The 26,008-nt window shown below is 39.9% G+C and overlaps 1 protein-coding gene across 1 annotated transcript; it reads left to right on the top strand.

Annotated features, from left to right (window-relative positions):
- TRMT11 (tRNA methyltransferase 11 homolog) lies at nucleotides 1–23,659 on the top strand. Its single transcript, XM_058020044.1, has 13 exons — nucleotides 1–115; nucleotides 1,509–1,574; nucleotides 2,344–2,417; nucleotides 3,633–3,714; nucleotides 3,813–3,905; nucleotides 4,929–5,063; nucleotides 6,673–6,829; nucleotides 11,389–11,469; nucleotides 12,094–12,258; nucleotides 13,591–13,663; nucleotides 14,376–14,507; nucleotides 17,664–17,784; nucleotides 23,076–23,659. The coding sequence occupies exons 1-13, from the start codon at nucleotides 41–43 to the stop codon at nucleotides 23,205–23,207; spliced, it is 1,386 nt and encodes a 461-aa protein (XP_057876027.1). The 5' UTR covers nucleotides 1–40; the 3' UTR covers nucleotides 23,208–23,659.
- Nucleotides 23,660–26,008: the final 2,349 nt, after the last annotated feature.

The raw sequence follows: 26,008 nt of genomic DNA, 5'->3' as shown, positions 1-26,008 counted from the left end.
CCTGCCGGCGGCGCATGCGGGAGGCGGGGGATGGCCGGACATGGCGCTGGCGGCCCCGGCGCTACGGCGCTATTTGCTGCTGCTGGCGCAGGAGCATCTCGAGTTCCGCCTGCCGGTGAGCGCTGCGCGGGACCGGGACCGGGACCGGGGCTGGGACTGGGACTGGGACTGCGACCGCGGCCGAGTGAGGCGCTCTTCGCCTCCGGGGCGCTCCCGGGCAGCGCGGGCCCGGGTGTGCCGGAGGAGCCGGACCCAGCCGGGGTCCCCTCTCTCCGGGAGAGCCGGGGGCTCGCAGCACACGGCGCCTCTTCCCTCGCCCCTTCCCGCGTCCGACCCCCAGGCTCCCTTTTCCCCCTCCTGCCCCAGGCTCATGGGGAGCCTCCGCGTGGTGGCTTTAAGGCAGCGCTTTACTTGCCGCTCGCTTTTCCACAGCCTCTGGCGCTAGGAGAGGTTGCCAGCAGAGTACCCGGGGCTCCATGAGAGAAGCGGAAGCTGGGGTTACAAAAATGCTTTCAAGTCTTGGCTTTGGTGACTAATTTAGAAGTTTAAGTTATCCGTCAGCTCCCGGCAGCGTGCCCTGGGTGCAGGAGCGGCTGGAGCTGCTCTGGGCACATGCCAGGGCCTCTCTGCATGCTCTGCCCGGGCGCTGGTGGAGTCACCGTCCCTGCCGTGTGCAGGGGAAGACTCAGTGCCATGGTCCGCTTCACAGGGTGATGTTCCCTCGTCCATTGGACTGTCACATGTTACAAAACGTTTAACTTGTCTTGAAGTTTTTATTTTTCTTGTTGTCATTAAGGTTCTCTTTCCTATTTGCTTTGTGGGACTGGAACCTGAGTTCCATTCGCGATCATCCTGATTTTTCTTTAGGCCAGGTCGTCGGATGAAGTAAAAAGAAGATGATACATGTGTAACACAGAACGTTTTTCTTTTTATCACCAAGGTTTGGTGACACTTGGTGATACAGCTGCTGAAGGAAGCAGAGCCATTTCTCCTTTATTTTGGTGACTGCTCAGCTGGTTTGGTTTTGTGGTGAGCAATGCAAGGAACTTGATTTTCGAAAACTTAATGGAACAAGCAGGGACAGATTTTTTTAGTCAGATGATCTGCTGATCCTGGCCGTGAGTCAGTGTTACTACTGAAATACCACTTTTATGTGAACTAGTCAGAAAAATATTTCAAGAAGAGAGTGGATAATGTTGTGAGAGTGTAGGATTGAACAGTAAAGATTCTGATGAAGGAGAATATATGAAATGGTGGGGTTTAATTACTGAAATTTTCCTGACATTTGCCAATGAATTTTGAGAAAACTGTTTTTATAGCAGGGAGGTCTTAATGTTCAATTAATGAACAGTGCGTACAGTCTGAATTTATTTGTGAATGTGTGCCCTATCCACCATCTTATTAGAGTTAGAATTTATGTCATGCTGCTTCTTCTCTTTTCTCTTTTTTCCCGTTTCCTTTTCTTCTTTATAAGATTCTAAATCCTGGCCTGTATGTTTTCACTGTAGGAAATAACATCATTGCTCTCCCTTTGTGGCGGACAATTCAGTGGTGAGCAGGAAATTCGTGTAAATGTAAGTGAGGACCAACTATTTTACTCGAGTGTGTGTATGGTCTGCAAGTATGTTCTTTGCAGTATTTTTGTTAATTGTAGGCATCTGAATAAATATTGAAGTTTCTTAGGAAATTCGGGAATCTTCCCAAAACTGACTTCTCAGTTTCAGTAAAGAGTCAGAACTCTTTACTGAAAGATGCACAAAACAGAACTCTTTAGTAAAAAGATGCACAAAATGCACCTCAGGTTGTCTTCATTTACCAGCAGGAAAAGAAGCAGTGCCACCTGCTGGGAGGCTCTCCTTGCTTTCTAGGATAGCTAAACCCTGAGAACACTCAGCAGCAGTTTGGAGTTGGTGTTTGTCTCTAAATCAGTGAGACACTGGAGGAGCGCAGTTAGGAAGCCATATGATTCAGGTCTCAGTGCTTGGCTAGAGAATGTTATTGAGATTTAGTTACTGCTAAACAGTAAACCTGTTACGAGGTATTTCCAATCTTTAGTGGATGAATAATCAAGGGAAGTGCAAATAATATTTTACCAAGTCAGTTATGTTGGAAAAATTAAATGCCTAACAGAATTTCTCAGACATTCAAGCTGAGTAAACAGTTTTTTCTCAGATTAATTATTTTACCCCCACATTCTCTGTATGATTAAAGGTAATATGTATTTTTTATTAATTTTTTTAATCTTCTGTATGCGTGTTCTGTTTTTATAGAACAGAACTGTGTAGTTTTGTAATTCATGTGACATCCTAGGTATTTGCGTGACTTACCTTCTCTTGATTGCAGTCTCCCTTTTGGATTCTCAATATTCCTTCAGAAGAGATGGCAAGGGGACTAATGAAGCGGACCGTATGTGCAAAGTAAGAGATTAACAATGTTGTAAATAATAACACAAGCAGTGGAATTTTGTTCTAATATGGCAAATAAATTTTGTATGGAGTCATAAAATAGTCTCCGATTCCCTCTAGAATTGAGAAGGTGCTACTGGAGCCTGTAGGACTCCTGTAGGACTGATTATGTAGCATCCCTGTCTGTCCTCTTTACTCAGTGTATGATCAATTCAGGGTCTCAAAATGGTGTTCTTCACTCCAGAGACAGCACTTGTAGTGTCACTCATGTTTTATGTGCCTTGTATAATGTTGAGTTAGTGGCTTTTTCTAAAATATGTATGGAATTGAAAGATAAAACCAGTGATTCATGGAAACTGACAATCATGGAAGGGAAAGGTTGTGTCACCCTCCCTCATCTGAGTCTTCAGCCCTGACTGCTGCAGCAGAGTCCCTTCTAGGAAATTCAAGAGCACAGGGATATGCTGGAGAGTAATTGTTCCAGCTGGTGATTTTTAGAGGTGTCCGAATAGCATGCAGGTATTTCCAGTGAGGTGTGTGAGAGAGGCCTTGAAGTATGGTTCAGGATGAGAAGCAGCCTAGGTGTGTTATGTCCCTCTGACCATACTAAATTTGGGGTGCCTGTGCTGTGTTCTTCAGAGCTTGGTCTTCTCTGCAGAACGTTGCACAGTCCCTGTTAAGTGCTTGATGTCTAAGCTATTCAGTTTTACCTAGAATGACTTGGGCTCTCCACTCTTGCCTAAAGAGTGGAGCACTGCACTTCAAAAAGCAGCTGCAGGGAGCTCGGGGAGTAAAATGTGACCAAACAGCTTTCAGATGTTCTGCACACTGTGCACTCTCAGCTAATGTATGCTAATTCTATGTGCAAAGCATAACTAACCCATGGCTTATTTTTCTGTCCTACTGCTGGTTGTGGGGAGATGTGTTAGTTTTAGAATAAGATCACTGGAGTACCTCCATTGCACTGCTAATCAATATGAAAGGCTTTGATGCCTTTGGTACATGTTACCAACCAAAGAAAAACATCAGTGAAATATCAGCCTGTAATTAAAAAGACTTGTTACAAACAAAAATTAAAACATTTATATAGAATTAAATGCCACACTTCAATACTCCATGAATTAAATTAAATTCAATACATTGGCCAAGCAGGTTAAAAGGAATAAGTATCTGTAAGGCATTTTCCCTACTCTATGTGATTAACTTGCAAAAACTTTGTAATTTCAGGTCTATATTTGAACTGTGGGGCCATGGAAAATCTGCAGGGGAGCTCTATGCATCCTTGAAGAACTATCCAACAGACAAGATGGTATAAAAATAAAGAATCTGGATACTATGGTTCCTTAAGCCCAGTGAATAGCCCTGCATCTGTACTAATTAAATGTCTTTGCCTTTTATTTTTTTCAGCTTCCATATCTACAGTCAGACTCTACTTACAAAGTACACATTCATACATTTAATAAAACACTGACCCAAGCACAGAAAATAAAAAAGATTGACGTAAGTAGATGGTTAAGAAATCTTTGTTTAGTTTAATCTGTTCATGTTGTTCTTATTCCTTGCTATCAGTGTATTTAGGTTTCTTCAAGATCTTAAGGAAGTTTATGGCTTATGTCTTATCAGGTCTAAATGAGATTTTTGTGTCTGAATTAGCATTCTCTCAAAATTCACAGCTTTTTTTCTCCCCCTCTATAAACTGACTGTTTAAGGCATATACAATGCTAAACAAATAGCGCTGGGCGGAAATCTCAGCCCAGTGTCCTGGGGAAACCGAAGCTTGCTGCTGAGAACTATAAGATTCAAATGGCCAGAGTTAGGTTCTAAATTTTTGGAAAATCTGTTACTTGAGCTCTTTATTAGGGTTTTATTGTTGCAGAATGTGGAACAAGTGACTTCAGCTGCAAGCTGTGGATTGTGTGCTGATCTCCTGTTCTTATCTGTACTTATGCTCTCCTCCTAACTATATCAGTATTTCATTTAGGACATTTTTCCAAATTACTGTTTATTTCTGCACTTTCACATTCTATTTTGGCACCTGTTTATTCAATTTACTTCATTTACAGAGACTGAAATTATCTGTATAAGTAGTAGCTATTTTCCCTGTTTGTTCAGTTACTGTGTACACGAAATAATGCTAAGTATGTAAACAATTGTAGCTGCACATCACTGAAATTTCACATCCTATTGTTCATCATCATTGTTGTTTCTATCACTTGAAAATTGCATAATTAATATGCACAGTTAATTTCCTTGGAAGTTGAATTCTGTTCAGATTATAAAAGGTGTTGTGGTTCCCAATTTCTAAACCTTAATCATTTGAGATATTTTTGTTTAGAAGAAAGGCATTTCAAAAAACCAGTGGAAATTGAACTTTTAGTCCTAATATATCATTTCTCACAAGTGAAATTGTGAGGGTTTTGCTGATTGTTTTGTTTGTTTAGTGTTTTTTCTTGAGGGGGAAGGTATCTATTTAAAAACAATTGACCCTGTTTATTTTTGACTCTGTTTTTCTTTATTGTATAGGCTCTTGAGTTTCTACCATTCAAAGGAAAAGTAAATTTAAAGAATCCAGAACACGTATTTTGGATTTTGGAGGATTATGGAATGAACCCAAATGATGTTCCAGAAGAGCCCATTCATCTGTATTTTGGTAGATGGGTGCGTGAGCATGTTTGCTTCAGTTCTTGCAAGCTTGTATTTTCAGGAGGGCGTACTTCAGTTTAAATGTAAAAGTGTTTTGACTTTAATAGAAGGAGAAAATACCATTGTCTGAATTTGTCATTGCATAATACTCTGAAGCAAATCTTGGAAGTCCTTACTGTGACTAGGAAAAAGTGGCTTTAATGAACAATTTAGAGGTGTAAAAAATGAAGTTGTACCTGGAAACACACCTTTGTCTTGCCATCCCCTGAGAGGACTCAGCATAGCAGGGGTGGTGTGTTACATTTTTTTGGACCTGGCAGTAGCTGAAAGCCCCTGTTCCAAACATAGAAAGATGTACAGAACTGTAGATGGCTTGGGGCCCAGCTGAGTGGCATCAGCCTCACTGGAGCATTCTGTAAGTGCTTCAAGTGATCCTGGCAGGCACCTCCTTGGAAAGGTGCAGACTGATCCCTGAGGCTTTGGACATCAGTGAGTCCAGCCCACAGGCAGGCACCTGCCCGAGGGAGCACCAGCAGTGCAGAAGGAACCAAGTGGAAAAACCATCTGTGGTCTTCACTACGAATGTTCTTGCCTGCTGGCCATATGCACTCTAAACCTGCTGCATTATTAGGACATCCTGAGGAAATTTGATCTGGTCTTTTATGTTTCTGTGAGGGAAAAGTGGTTCCTCAAAGGATATCTCCCAGTATGACACTAGCCACTGGTGGGAATATCTGCTTGCAGTGCCCTGGGTGGAGGGCAGCTGCAAGGAGGGAGAACCACTGCAGAGGTTGTGCAGCTTGTGTTACAGCCACTGTTAGAGATTCAAGCTATCTGTTAGGGCCTGTGAATATCCTCCATGCCTGTGATTGATGTGAGAGCACCCTGGGTTGTGGTAATGCTGCGAAACATTGCAGCTGTTGTCCCATCTGTGCTGAATTCCTGAAGTGTTTAAAAATGAGCAAACCAACCTGAAGAAATAGGCAGGTGTATTTTGTTAACCCAGTAAGACTGATGCTGAGCGAGGTGGAGGGATAGTGTTGGATAGTGTTTGAATGTGTTTTGTTTCAGATTGCTTTGGTCTTCTCCAATGTACTTTGGAAGTCTGATGTAAAAATGCCAGCATTTGGTCTTTGTTTGCTTTTCCCTCAAATTCTCACCTGTCAATGCTATTCTAAATTTGGATTTTGAGTGGGACAGAAATGCCAGTGAAGAAGGAAATTCTGTCTGACTTTAAGCATCCCTGTGTGTGCATGCATGTCTTAACGTGCGTGTCTAGTCCTCATATTTTTGAAATCCTTTTAACTATGAATTGCCAGGAATTGTTTTTCTGATGCTTAGAATAATAGCAAAGTTACTCTAATTATAATTTCTTATAAAGAATTTTCTCTCTAAAATGTTTGTACATTTTTAACCTCTGTCTTGAAGAATTTACCCTGGTGTTGAAGCAAGATATCTGTTGTTCGAAAAGAAGTCTGTCATATTTTCAGACATCAGAAAGCAAGGTGATGTGTTACGAAGTGAAGTTACCTGGTTTTGGATGGTGTCACTAAAGAAAGTGTGTCAGTGTGTCTGTTTATACCTTGTATCCAGGATCTGACAGGGGTTTTAAATGTCTCAACAGATTGCAGATGGCCAAAGAGAACTCATTGAATCCTACAGTGTAAAGAAGAGACACTTCATTGGAAATACAAGCATGGATGCCTGCCTCTCTTTCATCATGGCAAACCATGGGAGAGTAAAACCCAATGACATCGTATATGATCCATTTGTTGGAACAGGTATATATATATATTTTTTTTTTTTTAGCTGGTGGGAAGAACTGGAATATTGTGTTAGTGCTTGCACTACTCTTTTACGTAGTGTCATGATTTCTGATGCTCAGCAGATATTTGAGATGATACCAAAGGCAAAATGGTGTTTATAAAATTATGGTTTGTTAACCTGAAAGGGATTTTGGAGGAAGGAGACCAAATTCCAAAGATGTAAACAGTTTATTTTGCGCTTTTAAAAGGTCTGTCTTCATTGTTGGGTTTTACACCACGTGGCCTAAGCACCAATCCATGTGTTTCATGGACTGCTTAAGATCAAAGTGACCAGGAATTGGAATTTGGCTAAGCACTTGCTGCAGTCACTTTTGGGACATTAAGAAGCAGCATTTTAGAGCTGGGTCTTTAGGGGAGTGCTGAGGGCATTTCTGGTCATACAACACAACATAGCAATAGTGAGGTCATGGCAGCATTCCACGAGGAACACTTGGTTGTGCACAGCCTGTGTTCCGGATATTATTGCTCACACAAGGTACCCTTCCCCAGCTGAGCTTTCCTTATCTTAGCCAGGAGGGGGAGCTTTTACTCCACATATTGCTGTGCATGGCACTGAAGTACTTTTTGCCTCAGGGAAACTCAGCTGTATGTGAAATAGCTGATTTAGTGTGTCAGCTTGTGCCATATAATTATAGCAGAGTATATTGTGTTAAGCTACCTAGAGTAGTTTCTTCCAAAATTTAGCAATGGGTGTTTCTGTCCTAGAATCCTAGAATCAAACTGTAGAGTATCCTGAGTTAAAGAGAACCTATAAGGATCATCAGAGTTCAACTCCTGGCCCTGCACAGAGCCATCCCCAAGAGTCACACCATGTGCCTGAGAGCATTGTCTAAATGTTTCTTGAACGCTGTCAGGCTGTGACCACTTTCCTTGGGAGCCTGCTCCAGTGCCCAGCCACCTCTGAGTATTTTTTAATATCCAACCTAAAACTTTCCAGACACAGCTTCAGGCCATTCCCTTGGGTCCTGTCACTGGTGACCACAGGGAAGAGATCAGTGCCTTCCCCTCCTCTTTCCCCAGCAAGGAGGCTGTAAATTGTACTGTGGTCTCCCCTCAGTCTCTCCTTCTCCAGGCTGAACAGACCAAGTGACCTCAGCTGCTCCCCATAAATCTTCCCCTCAAGGCCCTCATCTTCTTTGTTGCTCTCCTGTGGACACTCTCTAAGAATTTAATCTCTTTTTTTGTATTGTGGCACCCAGAACTGCCCCCAGCACTGGAGGTGAGGCCATCCCAGCTTACAGCAGAGCAGGACAATCCCCTCCCTTGCCCAGCTGCAATGCTGTGTCTGATGCCCCCAGGACAGGGTTGGCCCTCCTGGCTGCCAGGGCACTGCTGGCTCATGTTCAGCTTGCTAAACTTTAGTCAAGGTGACCACATGTGAAATGCATAAATTTAAAAATACTTATATTAATGGGAAGATGGAGAAAAATCTCTGCAGAGAAGTTAGGGAGAGAGAAGACTACACTGGTAGGATAAATTCTTATTAGTATCTGTCTTCTCTGTGCCATAGAAAAAGAGCATGCATATGATATTTTCAGAAACAGAAGTGTTTGGTGAACTCTGTGTTTTTATCTTAAATTTTATTCTTATAGGTCCTGATTTTTTTAACGCAGAATATCATCTTAGGAGATTTTCTCCTCTTTGTTGTGCTTGTCCTTTGAAAGGTTCAGGAAATCCCTCTATTTACCTCTTAGCAGTTGGTTTCATTTTGGCATCTGTGGCTTTTTGTCTTATAAAATCTGCTAACTTAAATCACAAAATAAAGTCTCTGAGAACATTTTTTCTCTTGGGAGTGAAAATTGAAGAAAAAAAGGAAGGGTAAAGACAGAAGAAGAAAAATCACATAAAAATGATAGAAAGCTATAGAAATTCAGGATAAATGTTGTGTTTCAGTTTGAAAGGTAACATACACAAAATCCTCCCCAAATTGCCTAGTAGTTTAAATTACAATTTCATTTTAATTTTTTTTTTTGTTAGACATTTGTTATATAAAGGGTAGAGATGCCGGAGATACTGGGTGGCATGCCATTTGTCAGTAGAGTGTATTTATGACTAAATAACAGTGGCTTTTGCACTTACTTCTTTTGAGTAAACCCCAGGAATTTTGGTTGTCTCTTCAGAAGATTTTGAGCTTGTCAGTACTATGGTGCCCTGTCACTGGAGTTTCTGGGAAGTGGTTTGGAATTGAGAGTGATGCAGTCATGTTGAGCTGATGGGTTTAGAAAAATATATATTCAGGATCTGAGGAGCATTTTGAAGAACTGCAGTTCAGATTTCTTTATTAGTGCAGCTTTGTTACCTGTCTGTGTTTCTGCCTGTTTTTTCACACTGATAAAGTGAAGAGTAAACCAGTAATAGACCAATAGAAGACCAAACCAGAACGGCCTTGCAAAATGGTTCTTGCTAGTTGCAAACAAACTGGTTTTTGCTGCATGAGCCAAACCATAAGTCTTTCACGTTAGTATAAGAATGGACAATTGGCAGTTTTCCTTGGAATATAAAGTGCTCTTTGAGCAGGCTGGCTTTTAGAAGACTTGATTCCCCTTTTTATTGTCAAGCAGAATTGAAGTGGCCAAGACTGTGTTTTTAACTTCCATCAATGTTTAGGTATTCTTTCCTCAGCATTGGGCAGAAGGAAGCCTGGAAGCTTCTAGAAGAATAAATCAGGTCTTTTACCTGACTGTTTTGTGCTTCCTCCTAGACAGTCAGTTCAGGTTATCTCATTAATCTCGTTGATTGTTCTTTTGGAAGATATTTGTGATACTGCATAGTTGTAAATGACAGGATGTTTTTCTTTGACATCCTGGAGGACCAGGCCTCGTCTGTGCTGAAGAGGTGGAGAATAGTGTGTGGTAGAAAGGCATGAAGCTCTGTGCCATCATCATTCTGCTACAGGTCACCAGGGACAGTGATTCCCTGATTAATCCTTTCATATACTGTTCAAAGGGCAGGCCATGTAAGAGTATGTAAGTATCTGTGCACCTTCTGTGTGAACACAATTGAACTAGTACAAGCTGCGATTTATTAAAAGCTGTAAATTCAGGATTTCCAAGCTTCTTTTTTTTTGCCTGTAATTAAAAATATTCTTAGATGGGCAAAGGACTCTCTTCTTACTTTTTTTGTAGGACTGGGTGGTATGCCATACTTGGGGTCAGGGCTAGCTAAATTTGTCTTGACCCTCTGGATGTACTACTGCCCATCTGTTCTGAGGGATTGCAGCCAAGAAGGGAAATGGGTGATTCCTTTGGGGTGAGTAACCTTGTTTTTCCCTGATCCATTTCATGAGAAAAAGCAGAGGAATATTAAAAGTTTTTTTTGTTCTTCCTCACCTTTGGTTTTGGTAGAGTTCATTACCATATGGTGCAGAATTCTCTGGTGCACACAGGGCACATTAGGGATTTGCTGGTGCTCAGGACAGTGCAGGCACCTGGAATGCCTCTTTCCATGCTCCTGGTGAATTGGAGAACTGGTGTCACCCCCTCAGCCAGCTTGCACATTGTCAGCCCTTCATCCTGCAGCAGTCATCCCCTTTATTTAGCAGGACTGTTGACATCAGTGGGGTTCGCAGCCTTGTTCTCAGTTCTGTTCTGTTCTAAACCATTCTGGTAGCCACAGAGTTTCTTAATTAATAAAGACTTGACCACACAGGTATCTGTCCATCTCCTGCAGTCTGTCCGTTGTTTCATTTGGAAGCTGTTAAAGAGTTAATGGCATTTATTCTTTTCTGTGGGCTGTTCAACTGTTGTCAATTTCAAGGGAAAATCACACTTTTGGTATGGTGTTCTTTTCTTTTTTAATTAGGGAGGCATGTTGCAATTGCAGTAATTAAAAAAACTGGTTTTATTACAAAATAAGTGCTACTGACAAAGCAGGCAGCCTACTCACAGACAAATGATATGTGTGTAGTTTTCACACATGAAAGCTATTGCAGAAATGTTTTTGATATTTATGTTTACAGTGGAGATATTTACATTTGTAAGGCTCTTCACCATTGTTTCTTACAATATGGCAATAGCCACCTTACAGAAGTTTGATTTTTGGACACGGTTAAAGAAACTGACTTTGAGAACAGACACAGTAGAACTGCCATTTGTGTGGTGATGATTTTTCCAATTGTTTGACAACAGTTTGAAATTCTGCTCCTTGCAAAGTAGAATCAAAAGTTTTGGTTCATGTAATGATTAAAGGATCTTACTGCTTAAAATACAGAAAGCCATAAACAAAGCTCCTGAACAATCTACAGAGATGAGGAGTGACATAGGGCACAGCAAGATAAAGAAAATCATCTAGAGCAGACAAAGGACCGTGTGTTATTATGTCTGACATAATTACATAGTGATTCTAACTGGTTGATAGTTCTACTTCTTTTTTTGGTGTTTGTTTTGGGTGTTTTTCTTTTCCTTGGGTCTAGTATGCTGCTGCTGTAGGCTCCTGAAGTTCCTGAGGAAAAAATCCTACTGCAGGTGACATTTATGACAGAAGTTTATATTTTGCCTTTTTTCTTCCCTGTCTAGGTGGCCTTCTGATCTCCTCAGCACATTTTGGGGCATATGTGTGTGGTACTGATATAGATTACAACACAATCCATGGATTAGGTATGTTACATATTTTGAAGCCACTGAAATCTTACCCCCTGTAATTTAAGAAGACTGATAGTAGCAGATGATGCTTAGTGGATTTTAAAGCAGCATTAATCTTTGCAGGATTTATTTGGTCATGCTTAGTTTTTATTCACCAATTTACATGTATGCTAGTTAAAATATTATCTTACTTTTAAGCTGAAAATATTTTTGAAAAAGAATAATGAAGACCAAAACAAAGTTCCAAATAATCATTACCACAGCTGTGTGCTCTTTTAACCCCTGATGTGGGAAGCTCTCTAAAACCTAAGCCAGGAGCCCTCATCTCATTTTTCTCCGCAAATATGCAAATTATATTTGACCTAGTGGGCAGGGTTGTGACTGGTGGATGGAGAGAGCATCTTGCAAACCAACATTTTTGTAAATGTATTCTTTGGCACTCTGTGCAGATGGTGCAGCAGAAATTTTCTCTTGTATTTTCAATTTTCGTTACTACTTGTGAAGTTTTGACAGGTTTTTTTGGTGACATTTGATTATTTTCCTTTAATTTAAATGGTAGAGTATATGAAAGCTCTTCTTATATAATAGTTTCTTGAGTATGCTTTTTTTTTACCCTTTCCATTCCCCTTCCCCTCCCAGGCAAGGCAAGCAGAAAAAACCAGAAATGGAGAGGGCCAGATGAAAATATCAGAGCAAACCTCCGACAGTATGGTTTAGAGAAATACTACCTCGATGCACTGGTTGCTGATTTTTCAAGGCCAGTATGGAGAACAGGGATGTTGTTTGATGCAATCATTACAGACCGTGAGTTTGTTACTGCCTTTCCTTGCCCAATAACAGTGACTGAAACATTACTGCCTGTGTACATTGATGAAATGCCTGGGCCAGTGCTCAGGTCTGCAGCTTCCATGTTGCTGAAGATGATTGTCGAGAGCTGCACTGTGGAAATTGGATCTGCATTTGATGTCTCTGCATTTATTTTAAGGATAGTTATCAATGTGTAACAAAGCTGACAATAACACTTTCTCCCATGGAGAGCATGTTATGTTCACCAGCAGAAATCAATGTGGCTGAAAATCATCCTTTGAAGAAGTCTCTTTCAGTAAAAGCATCACATTATTGATGCAGAGAGACTTCTTACCAGAGTGGTCTGTGTTGCTGTTGGCAGCACATTGGAGTCTGCCATGCATCTCTGATGGACTTTGAGAGACTTGTGTTAATGCTTCATGTAATGCTTCCAAAGAGAAATTTTAATGTGTTTCCAATACACTTAGCTACTGGAAGCAGGAGCAGTTTGAAAGGATCCTCTGCTCTTTTAGAAACCTATTTACTGAACACTATTTGTCTTGTAAGAGGGAAAAGAAACTAAGGGGATAAATGAAGACCTTGATACAGCAATTTCTGATCTCAAGTGCTGGCTTTTACAATGACACACTCATATTAATTAGGAATAGGAAGTGTGACTTTTCTTTGTGGGTTGCTTGCTAGTTTTTATTTGGCCTGTTCAACAGCAAGACAGTGTAGAATATTAACATGGACTTAGAACTGAGTGTGAAACCATTTCTAAAACTTCTGCAGTGGTTACATTGGTGCTTCTGTGATGCTGAAACAAGTCTCACAAATTAACATACAAGTAACTATGTTATGCTATTAGAAATGTGCAAAAAACATATGAGAAAAAACCTCTGGTTCTTATGTGTGAGAATTACCCTTTGTGTAATGTTGCTGGGAAGAAATTCTGATATATTTAATTTCACTTTAGAAAAGGTTTGTTAAGTGCTATAGGGGACACATTCATGTCTGTCAAACAAAAAAGGATGGGATTATTTATCACATGTTGGAAATCTAAGGAATATCTTTTAAGAAACAACACATCATTGTCCTGTGTCATGTAGCAGTCCCTTTCAGCTGAAGGGATTTCTTTGAAACAGTTTTAAAATAACTTTTTGGAGCAAGAAGCACTCAACAATCTTGAAGAACTTTCCCTTACTGACTTTTACTTCATAAAAGCTTTTCATTTTTTTAACCTTGCATAAGCCACAGTTTGTGCACTGTTGTGTATGTCTGGTGTAATTGTGTGTTATTTGGACAAAGTGTGAGGTTCTCATCTCTGCATTTTGCTTGTGCTTTGTCTAGCACCATATGGTATCAGAGAAGCTCCTCGCAGAATGGGATCACAAAAGGAAACAGTTAAATCAGTTGAAAGAAGGTAGGGAAGCTGTCTTGTCTGATGTAGAATATAAATATCTTAATGGAAACCCAGTTGCAGCTTTAGAGTGTTTGTTACTTCTTGGTTGGCTGTCAGAAGTTAAAGAATGGTAGCAATTATTATTAAAGAGGAAAAACCCTTTTTGTTCTGTTTGCAAAACCATTCTGTCACTTCCTGAAACCTTCTTGGTTATGTTTTCCCTCGTTCCTTGTGTGTGTTCAGATTTTGACTCCTATTCCTCACCTCTCTGAGCCACCATTAGCATGTATTTCCAGAAAAGTTCTCTTTGATCCCTGCAGGCTGCGAACTCACTCCAAAATGGAGTACCTGTAATTTTACCTTCAGCTTTTTACTTCTGCATTTTCCCCTGCTCCTTGCTTTTCAGAGATGTCCCATGGCTTCTCCACTGCCCGGCCTTCCTTGCCTTCTGGCTTAATTTCCTTTAGAAAGATGCTGTGCAAAATAACTATTGCCAGCATACCTGTGGTGCTTTAGATTCGTCTTTAGTACATGTGGAAGTCAAAGAGACAGGGAGGAACTTGTGAAGTTGTATTCCTCATAGTAGAAGTTGTACTCCTGCATTGTCTTAGGTAGCTTTGCAAAGCTCAGAAAGTGCTTTTGTGGCTTAGTGCATTTTTTTTAAATTACTATTATTAAAAATGTAATTTTTACCTGTGCTCTGTTTGCTTACACTTGTATGTTTTTTGTTCAGCACAGAAAATCACTTCTTTGTTTCATCCAGTTACCATCTAAGTGACATCTTTTTTGACCTCTTGAAATTTGGGGCAGAACATCTGGTGATGGGAGGAAGATTGGTTTACTGGCTGCCCATATACAGGCCTGAGTATGTACTGTTGAATTCTGCTGTGTTGTTTGTCAGAAGGGATGCTGCATTCTCTCTGTGCTTTCCTCTGGAACATAGTATATCTGGAGCTTCCATAGTAACAGCACTTAAGGGAAATGCCCAGACTTTGTATTTTAAAACTTTTTATGAGGGAGGCCACATTTTGTAACAGAACTTTTGAATGGAGATAGTTCCTGACTGTTACCAAGCAGAAAATGCCTTTGCATATCATTGTAAATGCATGTCATGTGGGTTGAGATTTAAGCTTAAAAAGTTAGACTTCCAAGGTGCAGATAGACTTCTAAGACAGTAGCCTGGTATTAGTGTGTGTTTCTGCTAAAGTAGTTGATAGAGGTGTGTAAAAATCATCCTTGATTCTTTGGGGTTTGGCATTACTGATTTAGCTTTCTTGTGAGAAATAGAAGTGAAATGACCAAGAGATGGCAGTGAGAGGCAGGAGCATCCGAGAGCAGCCCTGTTAGGGACGAGAGAGGCCAGCAGAGACTGCGGGATCTGTCTGCTCAGGAGTGCAGCCTGGATCGGAGCTGAGTGCATAAGGAAAACCAGCTGTTCACATGCCTTATTTCAGCATCCCCTAGATTAGGTTTGGGGGGGGGTTTTGTTCTCTTTTTGTAAAGATTTTTTACTGTAAAGTGAGGAGTTGATGTACAGTAGCTGTTTCAAGGTGTCTTCCAGATACAGATGTGCTCTGAAGGTAGTTTCTACAGTGTCTTATATTTCTGTGTACAGTCCAACTATACTGTTATATAAAGTGGTGGTTATCCCTAGTTTCACTTGCAGATGTCTTGGGGTAGTCCTATATATCTCATGCTGTTTTGCCAATTTGGAAATCAAAAGGAGCCATTTCTGTTGCATGCTTCTGTAACAGGAGAGTGCATTTAGTAGTTTGTATTTTTTAGTAAATGATAAAATTGATATTTTAGGCCTTTTTTCTCATAAGACAATTCAGAGACACAGCAATGAATGCCATTCATAGTATTATAGCAGATTTTCATGTCAATAAAATCTCTTTGGAATTACTGAATTTATTTTATTCATCAAGATAAGAGTATTTTTCTTTCTGCTCATTGAACTTTTGTAAAAGCATACTTCCTCACTACAGCAGTGTAAAGTGTTTCACTTCAGATAACTTGGGAACTGCATATTTGGGATCAGCTTTAGTTGCTGTTTTGGGGAGTTCTAGTTGAGATGACTTTTTAAAAGTCAATTTGTACATCATACTATGACTGGAAATACTAAAGTTGCTAAAATTAGCATAGAATAGTAGGATAGTCACTTTATTTTCAGCTGTAATAATGAACATGGGGCATTAAAGCAATTAAGTGGGGAGAAGAGATTTTTTTACTAACATGTTGCATTATCAAATATCCCTTGGCAACACCTGCCTTGAGTTTCATTATTTGAGATCTTTGTATATTACCTTAAATTAAAGCTGAAACTATTGGATTGGATGTCTGTTGAAATCATTGCTTCTGTATTTCTTATTTGACATGTTTCTGAGTTTTACCTGAAAGAATGTAGAAATACATTCATTAATGCTAACAGAAAAGGCTTTTTAACAAAGTGATAGTGATCTCTCCCTCTTCAAGATAGCATCTCACTCCAGAGTTTACTCTTTCAGTCAGACATTGAAATCATTGTTGAGTCCAAATTCTTCTAATTCCATTAAAGTCAGCCTCCTGTATGATTATTGAGAGGAACTTTTTAAATATTGTGGCCAGGTGCCTACCTTTGTAAAAGAAAGACCGTTTGGTGGTACTGGAATCATCAAAAGTCTTGTGTAATAGAAAAAGCAGTTGAGAATTAATTTCATTCTTCTTTGCTAAAGCATGTTCTGACTTCATGTAGCTGAAGCAGATACTTGTTTCTACATGAGAAATGACTGAAAAGTAGTTTTGTGGTCTGGAAATTTTGGAGGAAAGCAAAGAGGCAGTATTGTTTGGGTTTTTTTCTTATTTGCATATCTGTATTTGGGATTGAGTTACTTGTTTAACAGCTCTGTGTTATCTTAAGAAATGCCAAGTTTTGCACCAGCACCTAGACAGATCCTATTTTAATCCAGACCAACACCTTTGCTTTCATTCAGAAAATCCACCTCTTTACAGGAAAAATGTGAATCTCCTTTGTACTTTCAAAATTCAAGTCATAGATGCTAAGTTGTTTGGTTCTGTTTCAGTGTCTGACTTCTGTTAACCCCCAAACACTGGAAAATCATAGGAGCAGGTGTTTTGTACAAAATCATACCTAACAATATCAGAACCCATCTTCTGTGTTATCTTTTCATAACTATTACATGAAAGCTTATTACAAAATCTAGGAATAAATGGCTGATCTATGTTTCAGTATATAGGAAGGCTATCTCATATTTATCATACTAGCTAGGTTAATACTTCTTGCTGCTCTAGTCCCCTGCAAAGTTCTTAAATCTTTAAATTTCTCTTTCAGCATTTGGAGAAATAGAAGGATTGAAGGCAATTTAGAGAAAGCACTTTCTATGTAGAAACTAGTGTGTTTATGAGGTGGGGCATTTAAAACACTGTAACTCTTGCTTCTGTAGATAGTAGCAACGTTGGTTTGTAATTAAATCCTATCTAATGTTAAATGATGGTGGATTTTTTTTTTGCCATTAGAAAAAGTAATTACAATGAGATAAATTTGTAATACCAAATTTTGAAGTTGAGGAATGTTACTGTCTAATAAGATTTGAAATTGAATCGCTGTGATCTCCTTTTAGGGAGCCAGAGTAAAGTCTCTCTCGACTTCATATATGTTGACTGTGGAAAATATCTTTAAAATCACAGCTCTAAGTTGTTGTTCCTGGTTGGCTGAGGTACTTTGTACTTGAAATTATACAGATGTACATACATTAACATAATTTAAATACATGCAGAAAATGGGGAGAGTGTCTCTTTACTGTGGGGTTTTAATTTATTCTACACACTGCATGTCAAGATGATTGGAATATATGATGTCAAAACTCTGAAACAGCAATATCTGAATTTATTTAATCAGGTTAAAGTGCATAACAACTTTCAACTGTGAACCTTTTTTTGAAGTGTCTGTAAGAATTTTGTTTCAGATGCAGGTCTTTCCACTTCATGAGCCTACAGCACTAAGAATGATTATTTCTTCCAGATACACAGAAGAGATCATTCCCCGCCATCCGTGCCTGAAACTTATTAGCAACTGCGAGCAGCTGCTTTCCAGCCACACATCAAGGCGCCTCATAACCATGGAAAAGGTGAAAGAATTCAAGGTAAGCTTGAGTTCTTGATCATATCGTGTAAAATAGTAGCTGTTGTGTTCGTGACAAGTTTGTGCTATTCAGCATTTGATCCTTGTTTCTGTCACACTTTGGTTTTTATGATCAGAGTTAGAGCTTTTGTAAAATTGAGCAGTGATTTAAGGGACTGTTCTGGTTTTGGTTTCTTCCTTTTTATTCTCAGTTTTTTGGTAAACTCTTCATCCTGAAAAAGTCCCTTGATAGTGTGAAAAAGATCTTTGAACTTACAGTTACTTGTAAATCCCATCCACAGAGACTTTGCCTTAATGCCTAAGTTTTCATTGATTGCAAAGTGTGTCTCAATGCCCAAGTAAATACTAAATATCTTTGTGGGTCTTGCAGTACAGGTAGACCTTATTTAATTCTGTTACTTCATCTTTAGAGTGGTACATTTTATTCTTTGGAATAATATTGAAATTGTGACAAGTACAGCAAAGCGCACTGGATCTTTTTCTGTTTTTGTTTTGTGACACACTAAGTGCCTCTCCTGAGGCATTGGGACCAGGGAATATGGCATTCAGATCTCCTTTCCATTCTTGCTACTTCTTTCTCTTAATACTGTTAAAAGAAATGCTAAACACATGTGAGGCAAATTCTTAATGAAAATGGACGCCGTGAGGAAGTGTTTTCAGTGCACTGCTTGTCAGCTGGAAGAGCTGTTTCAGATGGCAGGAGATGCAGTCAGGCTGCTGTGTCTGTGTGGTGCTTGCACTGCTGACACAGAGGGGTTCAGTGCTGCCTCCATAATGCTCGTGGTGACTGCAGTTCTCAAGCAACACCTGAACTTCTCTAAACACTCTGTGTGGAGCTCAGCCTCGGAGCTGCCAACTTCACCAGTAGCAAACCAGCCGGGTAGATGATGAAAGTTTCTGACATGTGCGTCTCAGGGTGATCAGGGAGGTTTTTGACAGCAGTTTTATTGCTACCAGTGCTGTAGGGTAGCATATTTTAACCGAAAAAATATATCAGCCCTTCTGCAAGCAGACTTGCGTCATTTGTTACTCTCCTCTCATGCATCACCTGTTCTTCAGTTCATGGATTGGCAGGTTCATGTCTGGAAGTGCTTAGCTCTGAGCACCTGAGACTAGCTGGCAGGCTTGCTGCTTAGATAAGATTGTGCAAGTGCTTACATTCAGTATTCCAGATGTGTGTTAGATAATTTAAAGATACCAGAACCCATGTGTTGTTTCTGATGATGCAAAACTTGTCTAGAGAACAAAATTCATATTGAATCCTTAGCCAGTGCCTGCTTGGTTTAGGACTTTGTTTTGGTGTCTAGGATTTCCCCACCCCAGTGTCCCTTACCTGGAACATGTTTTTTCCTCTATTAATATCCTGAGCAACCTTTGAATTGGATATTTCTTGCCAGATAGCACCATAAAATTCAGTAGTTATACTTTTGCCTACTTTTCTTTTTCCTAAGTGAAAGAGTGAATTTTTATGGATATACCTAACATTTATGTTTCCAGACGGTTCCTGTCTGCATTACTAAGCTGGTTTGTAACGGGCCCTCAGTTGCTTTTTAATTCAGCTTAGTGCAGGGCTTGCAAATGGATGAGAAATGTTACAAATCATGTTACTGTTACTATGCAGATCTTCGGTTTCCCCACTGTCTGCCACCAATAAGGAATTGCAGATTTCACAGCAAATTTTGATTTCACTATTAACACTTTAAATAAACTCTTAACTGGAGATTAATTCAGTCAATTGTTGAAATTGGTGGTGCAGTTTGATTGGAATGGTTTGTAATAAAAAGGAGATCAAAGTGAAGGCAAAAAGTGAGTATGTCTAGGTGAAGTATTGATCTATCATAAGCATGAAGATCATTTGTTCTATTAAAAACCTCATAAACCTGGTATATAACTTGCTGTCTTGTAAGTATCCAGTCTGTTCTTTTTAAGTTTATAGTGAAATTGTGCCAACTGGAAAAGATTTCTTCCTGAACTCAGTGTTGATATGAATATGCTCTTCCAGCGTGTGCACAATATGAGCAGAAGACTTTTTGTTTTTTTTTAATTACCATTTTAGACAACTTTTGCCACTGTTCCCCAGCACAGCATTGACCCCAAAATGCACACTCCCCTGCTGCATCCCCCATGGCACAGCTGCACACTGTCACCCCAAAGCTCAGCTTGGGTGAGGCAGGGGCAGCTGCAGCCTCAGCCCAGAGCCCTGTGTTCCTCCCTCCCTGTGAGGCATCCCACTTTTTTAATGCCAAGAGAGATGCCTAGAAATGATGTAGTAAGATGTAACAGAAAACTTGACTGAAGGACAAACTCTGAGCATAAGATTGTCCAGCGAGGGACTGTGAAGCACCAGGCACACAAACCCAGCCTGCTGAGTGGGTCAAGCATTTCCATGTCATGCGGTCACTCCAGAGTTGTTACTGGTGTAGAATTTTTCCTGCTGAATTTAGCAGTGTCTGTTCTGGGTGTATGACCCTGCTGTCTCTGGTTTGGTAACTGCTCCTTTTTGTTTATAGCTGTATAACATTAGCACAAGTGGTTTCTATAGCTACTGTCCAGCACCAGATGTGGAGTGGTAGGAAACAGTGATAAGGTTAGGAAGACTTTTTTTAAAAACAAAAACTAAATGTGGGTAATTACCTTGAAGCTGGACTGGGACATGCTAGATGAATAAGAATCTTTAGAAAGTCACTTAATATTTCCCAAGATTTAAAGAAAAACATTTTCTTGTTATCATTCAGCATCCCCTTCTCTTCTGCCTCTTCATTATTTATTAGAGATCTCTAAAACCTATTTTAATGTTGTCTTTAAAACAAATAAATTGTTAAGGGGAGTTTTTTAACAAGTTATTTTCTCTGTAGAGTTAAATGAAGCCTATCCCTGGTGTTCAGATTGTACCCATTCAGCTCCTTGATACACAGTAGTGTAAGTTAGAATTTGTTTGAAAGTCCTTAGTCTCTGAAATCCAAGAATTTCAGTTACTCTGATCAGTCCTCACGCTGCCTTTAGAATTCCTTTGACTAGTAAATCTCAGTAGTGACTGATATCTCCAGGTAGTTCAGGATTTCTTATTTTCTTTTCCCTTTTTTAAGCAGCAATTCCCATTCTTGTTGGTGTTTGTTTGGTTGGGGTGGTTTTTTTGTTTGTTTTTTTGGTTTTTTAAGCAATTGCCATATTTATGGTAGGGAATGGAACCTCTTAGACTGGAATTATTGTGATGTGGGCCAGGAACTTCCTTTGTAATCTCTCCTATGAAATTCATGCCTGACTGCAGATCTCTCATTTAATGAGCAGTGTTTGCAGAGCTCCTGATGAGGCCTGGATTTTCGAGATGAGATTCTGCTGTGGAGTGGTGCACCAAACCTGTTTCCATCTGGTGCATGCGGATGCCTCTGTTACACCTGTGCTCTGCTTGAAGTTTGTTCTTCTACACAGCACATCCTCTCTTTGCCCTAACCAGCTTGGTGGTGGAGGAAAGGGCATTTACTCCTTCATCCCTTCCCCAAGAATTGGCATTTTGTTTCCTATGGAATCAAGATGAATGTTGTACACATGTATGACCTCTTAGAGGTTGTGGGGATTCATGTTTATCTTAGAGTATCTTTGATCTATGTATCATTATTCATTAGGGTCAAATATCCCATCCATTTCTCAAAATAAGTGAATTACATAGCATTCTTGTTAAAGCATCCCAATGATATAAAAACGTATGTTTATGTCAAAGAAGGATTTCTGACCTGGAATTTCAAGACAAAAGTGCTCTTTTTCCTAGAGTGGCTGGAGAAATGAATATAGGCTGGCTGTGAGAGGGGTGTGTCTTAAATCCTTCTTATTTCCTGTCTTTCTATAGTAATTTTGTAACTTTCATTTTTTTCACAAACCTGTTAAAAGCCTGTTGTTAATCAGCCTGAGAACAGTCATGGAGATAGCAGTCTCTCACAGGTGACCAAAAGACAATAGATGATACTGTGCCTGCATTGGATTTCCTGAAATAATTTTCTCCTGCTGTTTTCCAACAGTGCAGTATTTAAATAGAGATGCTGCTGCTGGTGGTGTACATGCTTTACATAATAGATATCTACATGGCACTGAACATTTAGCAAGTTAATTTAAGCTGGTGTCACATTCCTGATATCTGCTTTTGTAGCAGGTGAGACCTTCTTTGAAGCAATATCTCGTTGTGTCCAGAAGAGGGCCCTTCTACATGCACACGAGAGTCTTGCTTTGTTGAAAAACCTTTTCTTTTACTCCCTTAGAATGCTCGTTAAGATCTCCGGAGCTAGAAGTGCTGATCTCCGTAGGTGAAAACCTGGAAAAGAGCTGAAGGGAGAGATTGTCCACTAGGATCCTGTGCATCCTTGCATTGTAGTACTCTTGTAATATGAAAATATTGACTAAAATCTACTTCCATGTTTCTACTGATGCTAAAACATTCTGCAGTAACTTTATTTTTGAATGTGAACAAATAACTAAACGTTTTAAGGTAGTGAACCAATGTCAGTGTTACTGCATTGGTTAAAAACCTGAGAAGAAACACATGGCAGAATAGAGGCTTGGTTCTGTTGTGTGTTTGTTTTTATTTTCTCCTTGTGCTGTTCAGTTGTTCTGTGTGAGGCTCCTTCTCACTGTTCCTTCCTGCTTTTGAGTATAATGAGAAACTGACATCACCCAGAAGCATTAAACTGTTTTTAGAAGTTTGCCATCAGTTTTCTTTAACACTCAGATTAAAGTTTGATGTAATGTTTATCTTAGAGCGTTGCTAATGTTAGCTGACAAGTATCTTAATTGTATAAAGCCATAGTACATGATGAACTAAACCTTTGTATATACAGTGGGCCAATTTTCTAAACTGTGTTTTTGGCTGGTGTCAAATAGGTATTATATGTGGGGATTTACTGTGTCAACTTTAACTTTCAGAAATACATGAATGTTGCACAGAAAAAAAAAATCTCTGAATGTGCTTCAGTAACTGTAGGAACTCATTTTACCATTTGTGTTCCTCTTCTGTTTGTGCCTGCCTTCCACAGACCTCTGACTGACTGAATTCCCCTGAAAGTATTTTTTCTGGAAAGTGACCTGTGTGGTGCATGGTACCTGTGCTCATTTGGTCGTGTCAGGGTGGGATTCTGGTGATGTCAGCTGAGACATTTTCAGTGACTTAAGTGTGTGCTGGTGAACTGTAAAACAAAAACCTAACTGCCTCATAGTTTGAAAAAGTCTGGTTTTCAGCCTATTTTTTTCAATACGTGCTGAACACACTACCCTTAAGTCTAATGTTTGTCTTCTGGTGCCATGCAGGATCAAGATGAGAACTCTTACATGTTGGATGGCCAGTATATGCCCTACAGGGGACACAATTCTTTCCGTGAGAAGTATTTCAGTGGTGTGACAAAGAGGATTGCCAAGGAAGAAAAGGACAATCAGAAGTAAAATATTATATAAACAGCTTAAAGAATGAGAAGAGAATGAAGACCGTGTTTCTTTGTAAGGACATCTGGATATGAACATTCATTTGGATGCTTCAGAAAAATAAGTAACTGCTTTTAATTTTAAAACAAGATGAAACCCGCAACCCAGGTTGGGAGCAGTTCTTTTTAATTAGCTTTGTTTATAGCAGATTTTATTGTACAAGTTTTTTGAGTCTTATTTAATTTATATTTGTACTTTCAAGTACTAATGATGATTGACTAAAACCATTATTATTGTTCTTTCACCATTAACGTTTACAAGAAAGTAGTAGTATTATTTGGCTTCTTAAACTCTGAACATCTGGCTGTTTTAAAAACACGTGGTGGTGATCAGGGATTGCTGATTAAGAAGATCATTTTCATTTGTTTTGTTTTTTTTTGTAAATGGTGTACAATAAACCAAGGTTGGCGTGAGGTTTTTTTAATTCTTGCATGCAGTAATTGCTCATATCAATTCCACTTGCGCTGGCTGAGGTCGCAAGTGTTTAAAACAAACAACAAACACAAAGAAACTGGGCTCATGCACACCCCACAGAAAGAAAAGCCTCTGTGACCTGACAAACTTTGGAAGGCCTATGAAACCCTGTGAAGCCTGTCCACATCTGAAGCTCATCTGTACCTTGGATTTGCTTTTGCATTCCTAAACCTTGACTCTTGGTAATGCCAACTGTCTTCAATTTTTGGTTCAGAAATCGATAGTTAAACCAGTAACAACAACAGCATAAAATCAGTAATGGTTCCCTAATGGTATTAAGCCTAATCAAATCTTTGAAACCAAGGCTGTGTTTGTTAAAGGGCAGACTTTGCTGAATCCACACCACGTCCGTCATGGAAATACCTCATTTGAAAACCACTAAGCCCATTAATTCAGGATGTTAATGGCTCTGCTCAGTTTGGTGGTCAGATATGGTCACATATCTTGGTCTGCGTTCACCAAGCAGGGCCCGGGTGCACGCATCTGCGCTGCATCCAGAGCAGCCCGGCTTCTCGGTTTGCTGCAGCTCGCTGACTGTGGTCATGTTAGTGTCTGTGTAGACCATAATTTTTAAGTGCCTCTCCAAGGAAGGCACAGGTCATTGTGTGTATCTGATTGAGTTCCATTAACTCAATTTGCTCTTCTGTGTATTGTGGTCCTCAGCTGCAGCAGGAAAGCTTGCAAACTCAGTGACAACTTAGTCAGGCCTTCTGGCTCTAATCTGTGGTGTGTTAAAAAGTTCTCAAATCGTGATTTACTTTCTGTGTTTCCATTATAAATCACTTTGTCCTGACACTTTTAATGTCAGCCATATAATAGTCATTCTGGACTCAACTTGGAGCAAGATCAAAGCTCAAAAAATTTTTCAAAAGCAGAATTTGAATTGATCATTTTCAAATATTACATCAAAAACGTACTGCTTCTGAAAACCTGTCTGCATTTCAGCATTACAATTTAGCATTCGTCTTTTATTACTTAACAAATTAGTTTCCCTTCTTCATAGGCAAGGAGTTTTTCTGGATGTATTTATTATGCACTTAAAATTCCATTTTCGTGAAAGTTACCTTACACATGATCTAAGTGGCTGTACTAGAGGTAAGGTAGTGGCAAATCTGGCTCTGCCTGTTCAATGAAAATGATTTAGTTTATTTCTCCTTTGCCTGGTCCAACTTGTAGTCCCTTAAGCAGTGGTGGTGTGGCCTTTGTTTAGCAGTCCATACATACCAGCTCTGTCATTACTGGGATACTGTTTTGAACAGAAACTGTATTTGGGGTACTGCATCAACATTGGCTAATCGGAAATCATTTAGAATTGAAATCAGATGTTCAGTCTCTGCTGATCCCCAACTTTAAAGCTGACATTTGGAAATGTTCCTCATCTTTCAATTTCTCCTTGCTTAGTGTGCGCGCTCCAGCCTGTCGTGCGTGCAGACTTCCAGAGCCCAGGGGTTTACAGATCCAGAGCTGTGACACAGTCCTGGCGCTCTCCCGGCCGGCTGGCCTATCCTTTCGACAGCGTTTGGCCATCGGTGGCCGCGGCTCCTGGCACTTCCTTTCGCTCTGCTTCCATCCAGTCTCTTTCCATGAGGTTCCAGTTTCCTGTCCCTGGCCAGGAGATGCAGTTCATGAGCCCGCGCTGAACTCATGCCGTTGTCATCCTCTCCTTTGGGGTGGTTTGTGCCATTTTCCAGTTTTTAGAAATAAATGTTATTGTTGGAGTGCTTTGTTGTGCTGCGGCAAATTGGATGGAGGGAGGAGCTGAAAACGGCTGCGAGGTCATATGGGCAGAAGCTGTCTCTGGCTATGGAGAGCAATTTGTTGAGGCAGCAAAGAGAAAGAGCTCCCTCTTTTTACAGGATCCCTTTACCTGGTGGTGGTGTTCTGACTGCAAGCCTACCACATATCTGTGGGAAGAAGAAGGGGAAAATAGTGGAGATAGATTTTCTGTGCATTTACTGTGTACCTTACTTGCCATCTCTCTCTAATACTTTTTATAATTAGTGGCCAATTTGACTGAGTTGGTTTGATGAAGTCTTACAGATAACAGAGCTACATTATTGTTGAAATAGGCAGAGGGAGTGAAGAAGGCAATCTCTTCCAAGGAAAAGGCTGTAATACGAGTTCAACTCTCATTAAACATCAGAGAACCCACATGGAAACAAGACCTGGACAAAAGCTTTAACCAATTCTTTTTGTTTCTGCTACTACAACCAGTGCTGGCGTTGCTGCTTCTTGATCTTCTCATTAAAACAAAGAGACACAAGTAAAAGCATACAAAAAAGCTTTTT

The sequence above is a fragment of the Melospiza georgiana genome, chromosome 3, assembly GCF_028018845.1.
Source record: "Melospiza georgiana isolate bMelGeo1 chromosome 3, bMelGeo1.pri, whole genome shotgun sequence".
NCBI classification, from domain to species: Eukaryota; Metazoa; Chordata; class Aves; order Passeriformes; family Passerellidae; genus Melospiza; species Melospiza georgiana.
Note: the sequence above shows the minus strand (reverse complement) of the source record. Positions and strands in the feature narration are given on the sequence as shown.

Bases quoted from the DNA above. Each gene is read 5' to 3' on its own strand.
- TRMT11 (XM_058020044.1), top strand. From the start codon at position 41: ATGGCGCTGGCGGCCCCGGCGCTACGGCGCTATTTGCTGCTGCTGGCG. The intron at 1,575-2,343 runs GTAAGTGAGGAC...TCTTGATTGCAG, and splicing joins AGCAGGAAATTCGTGTAAAT to TCTCCCTTTTGGATTCTCAA. The intron at 11,470-12,093 runs GTATGTTACATA...TTCCCCTCCCAG, and splicing joins CAACACAATCCATGGATTAG to GCAAGGCAAGCAGAAAAAAC.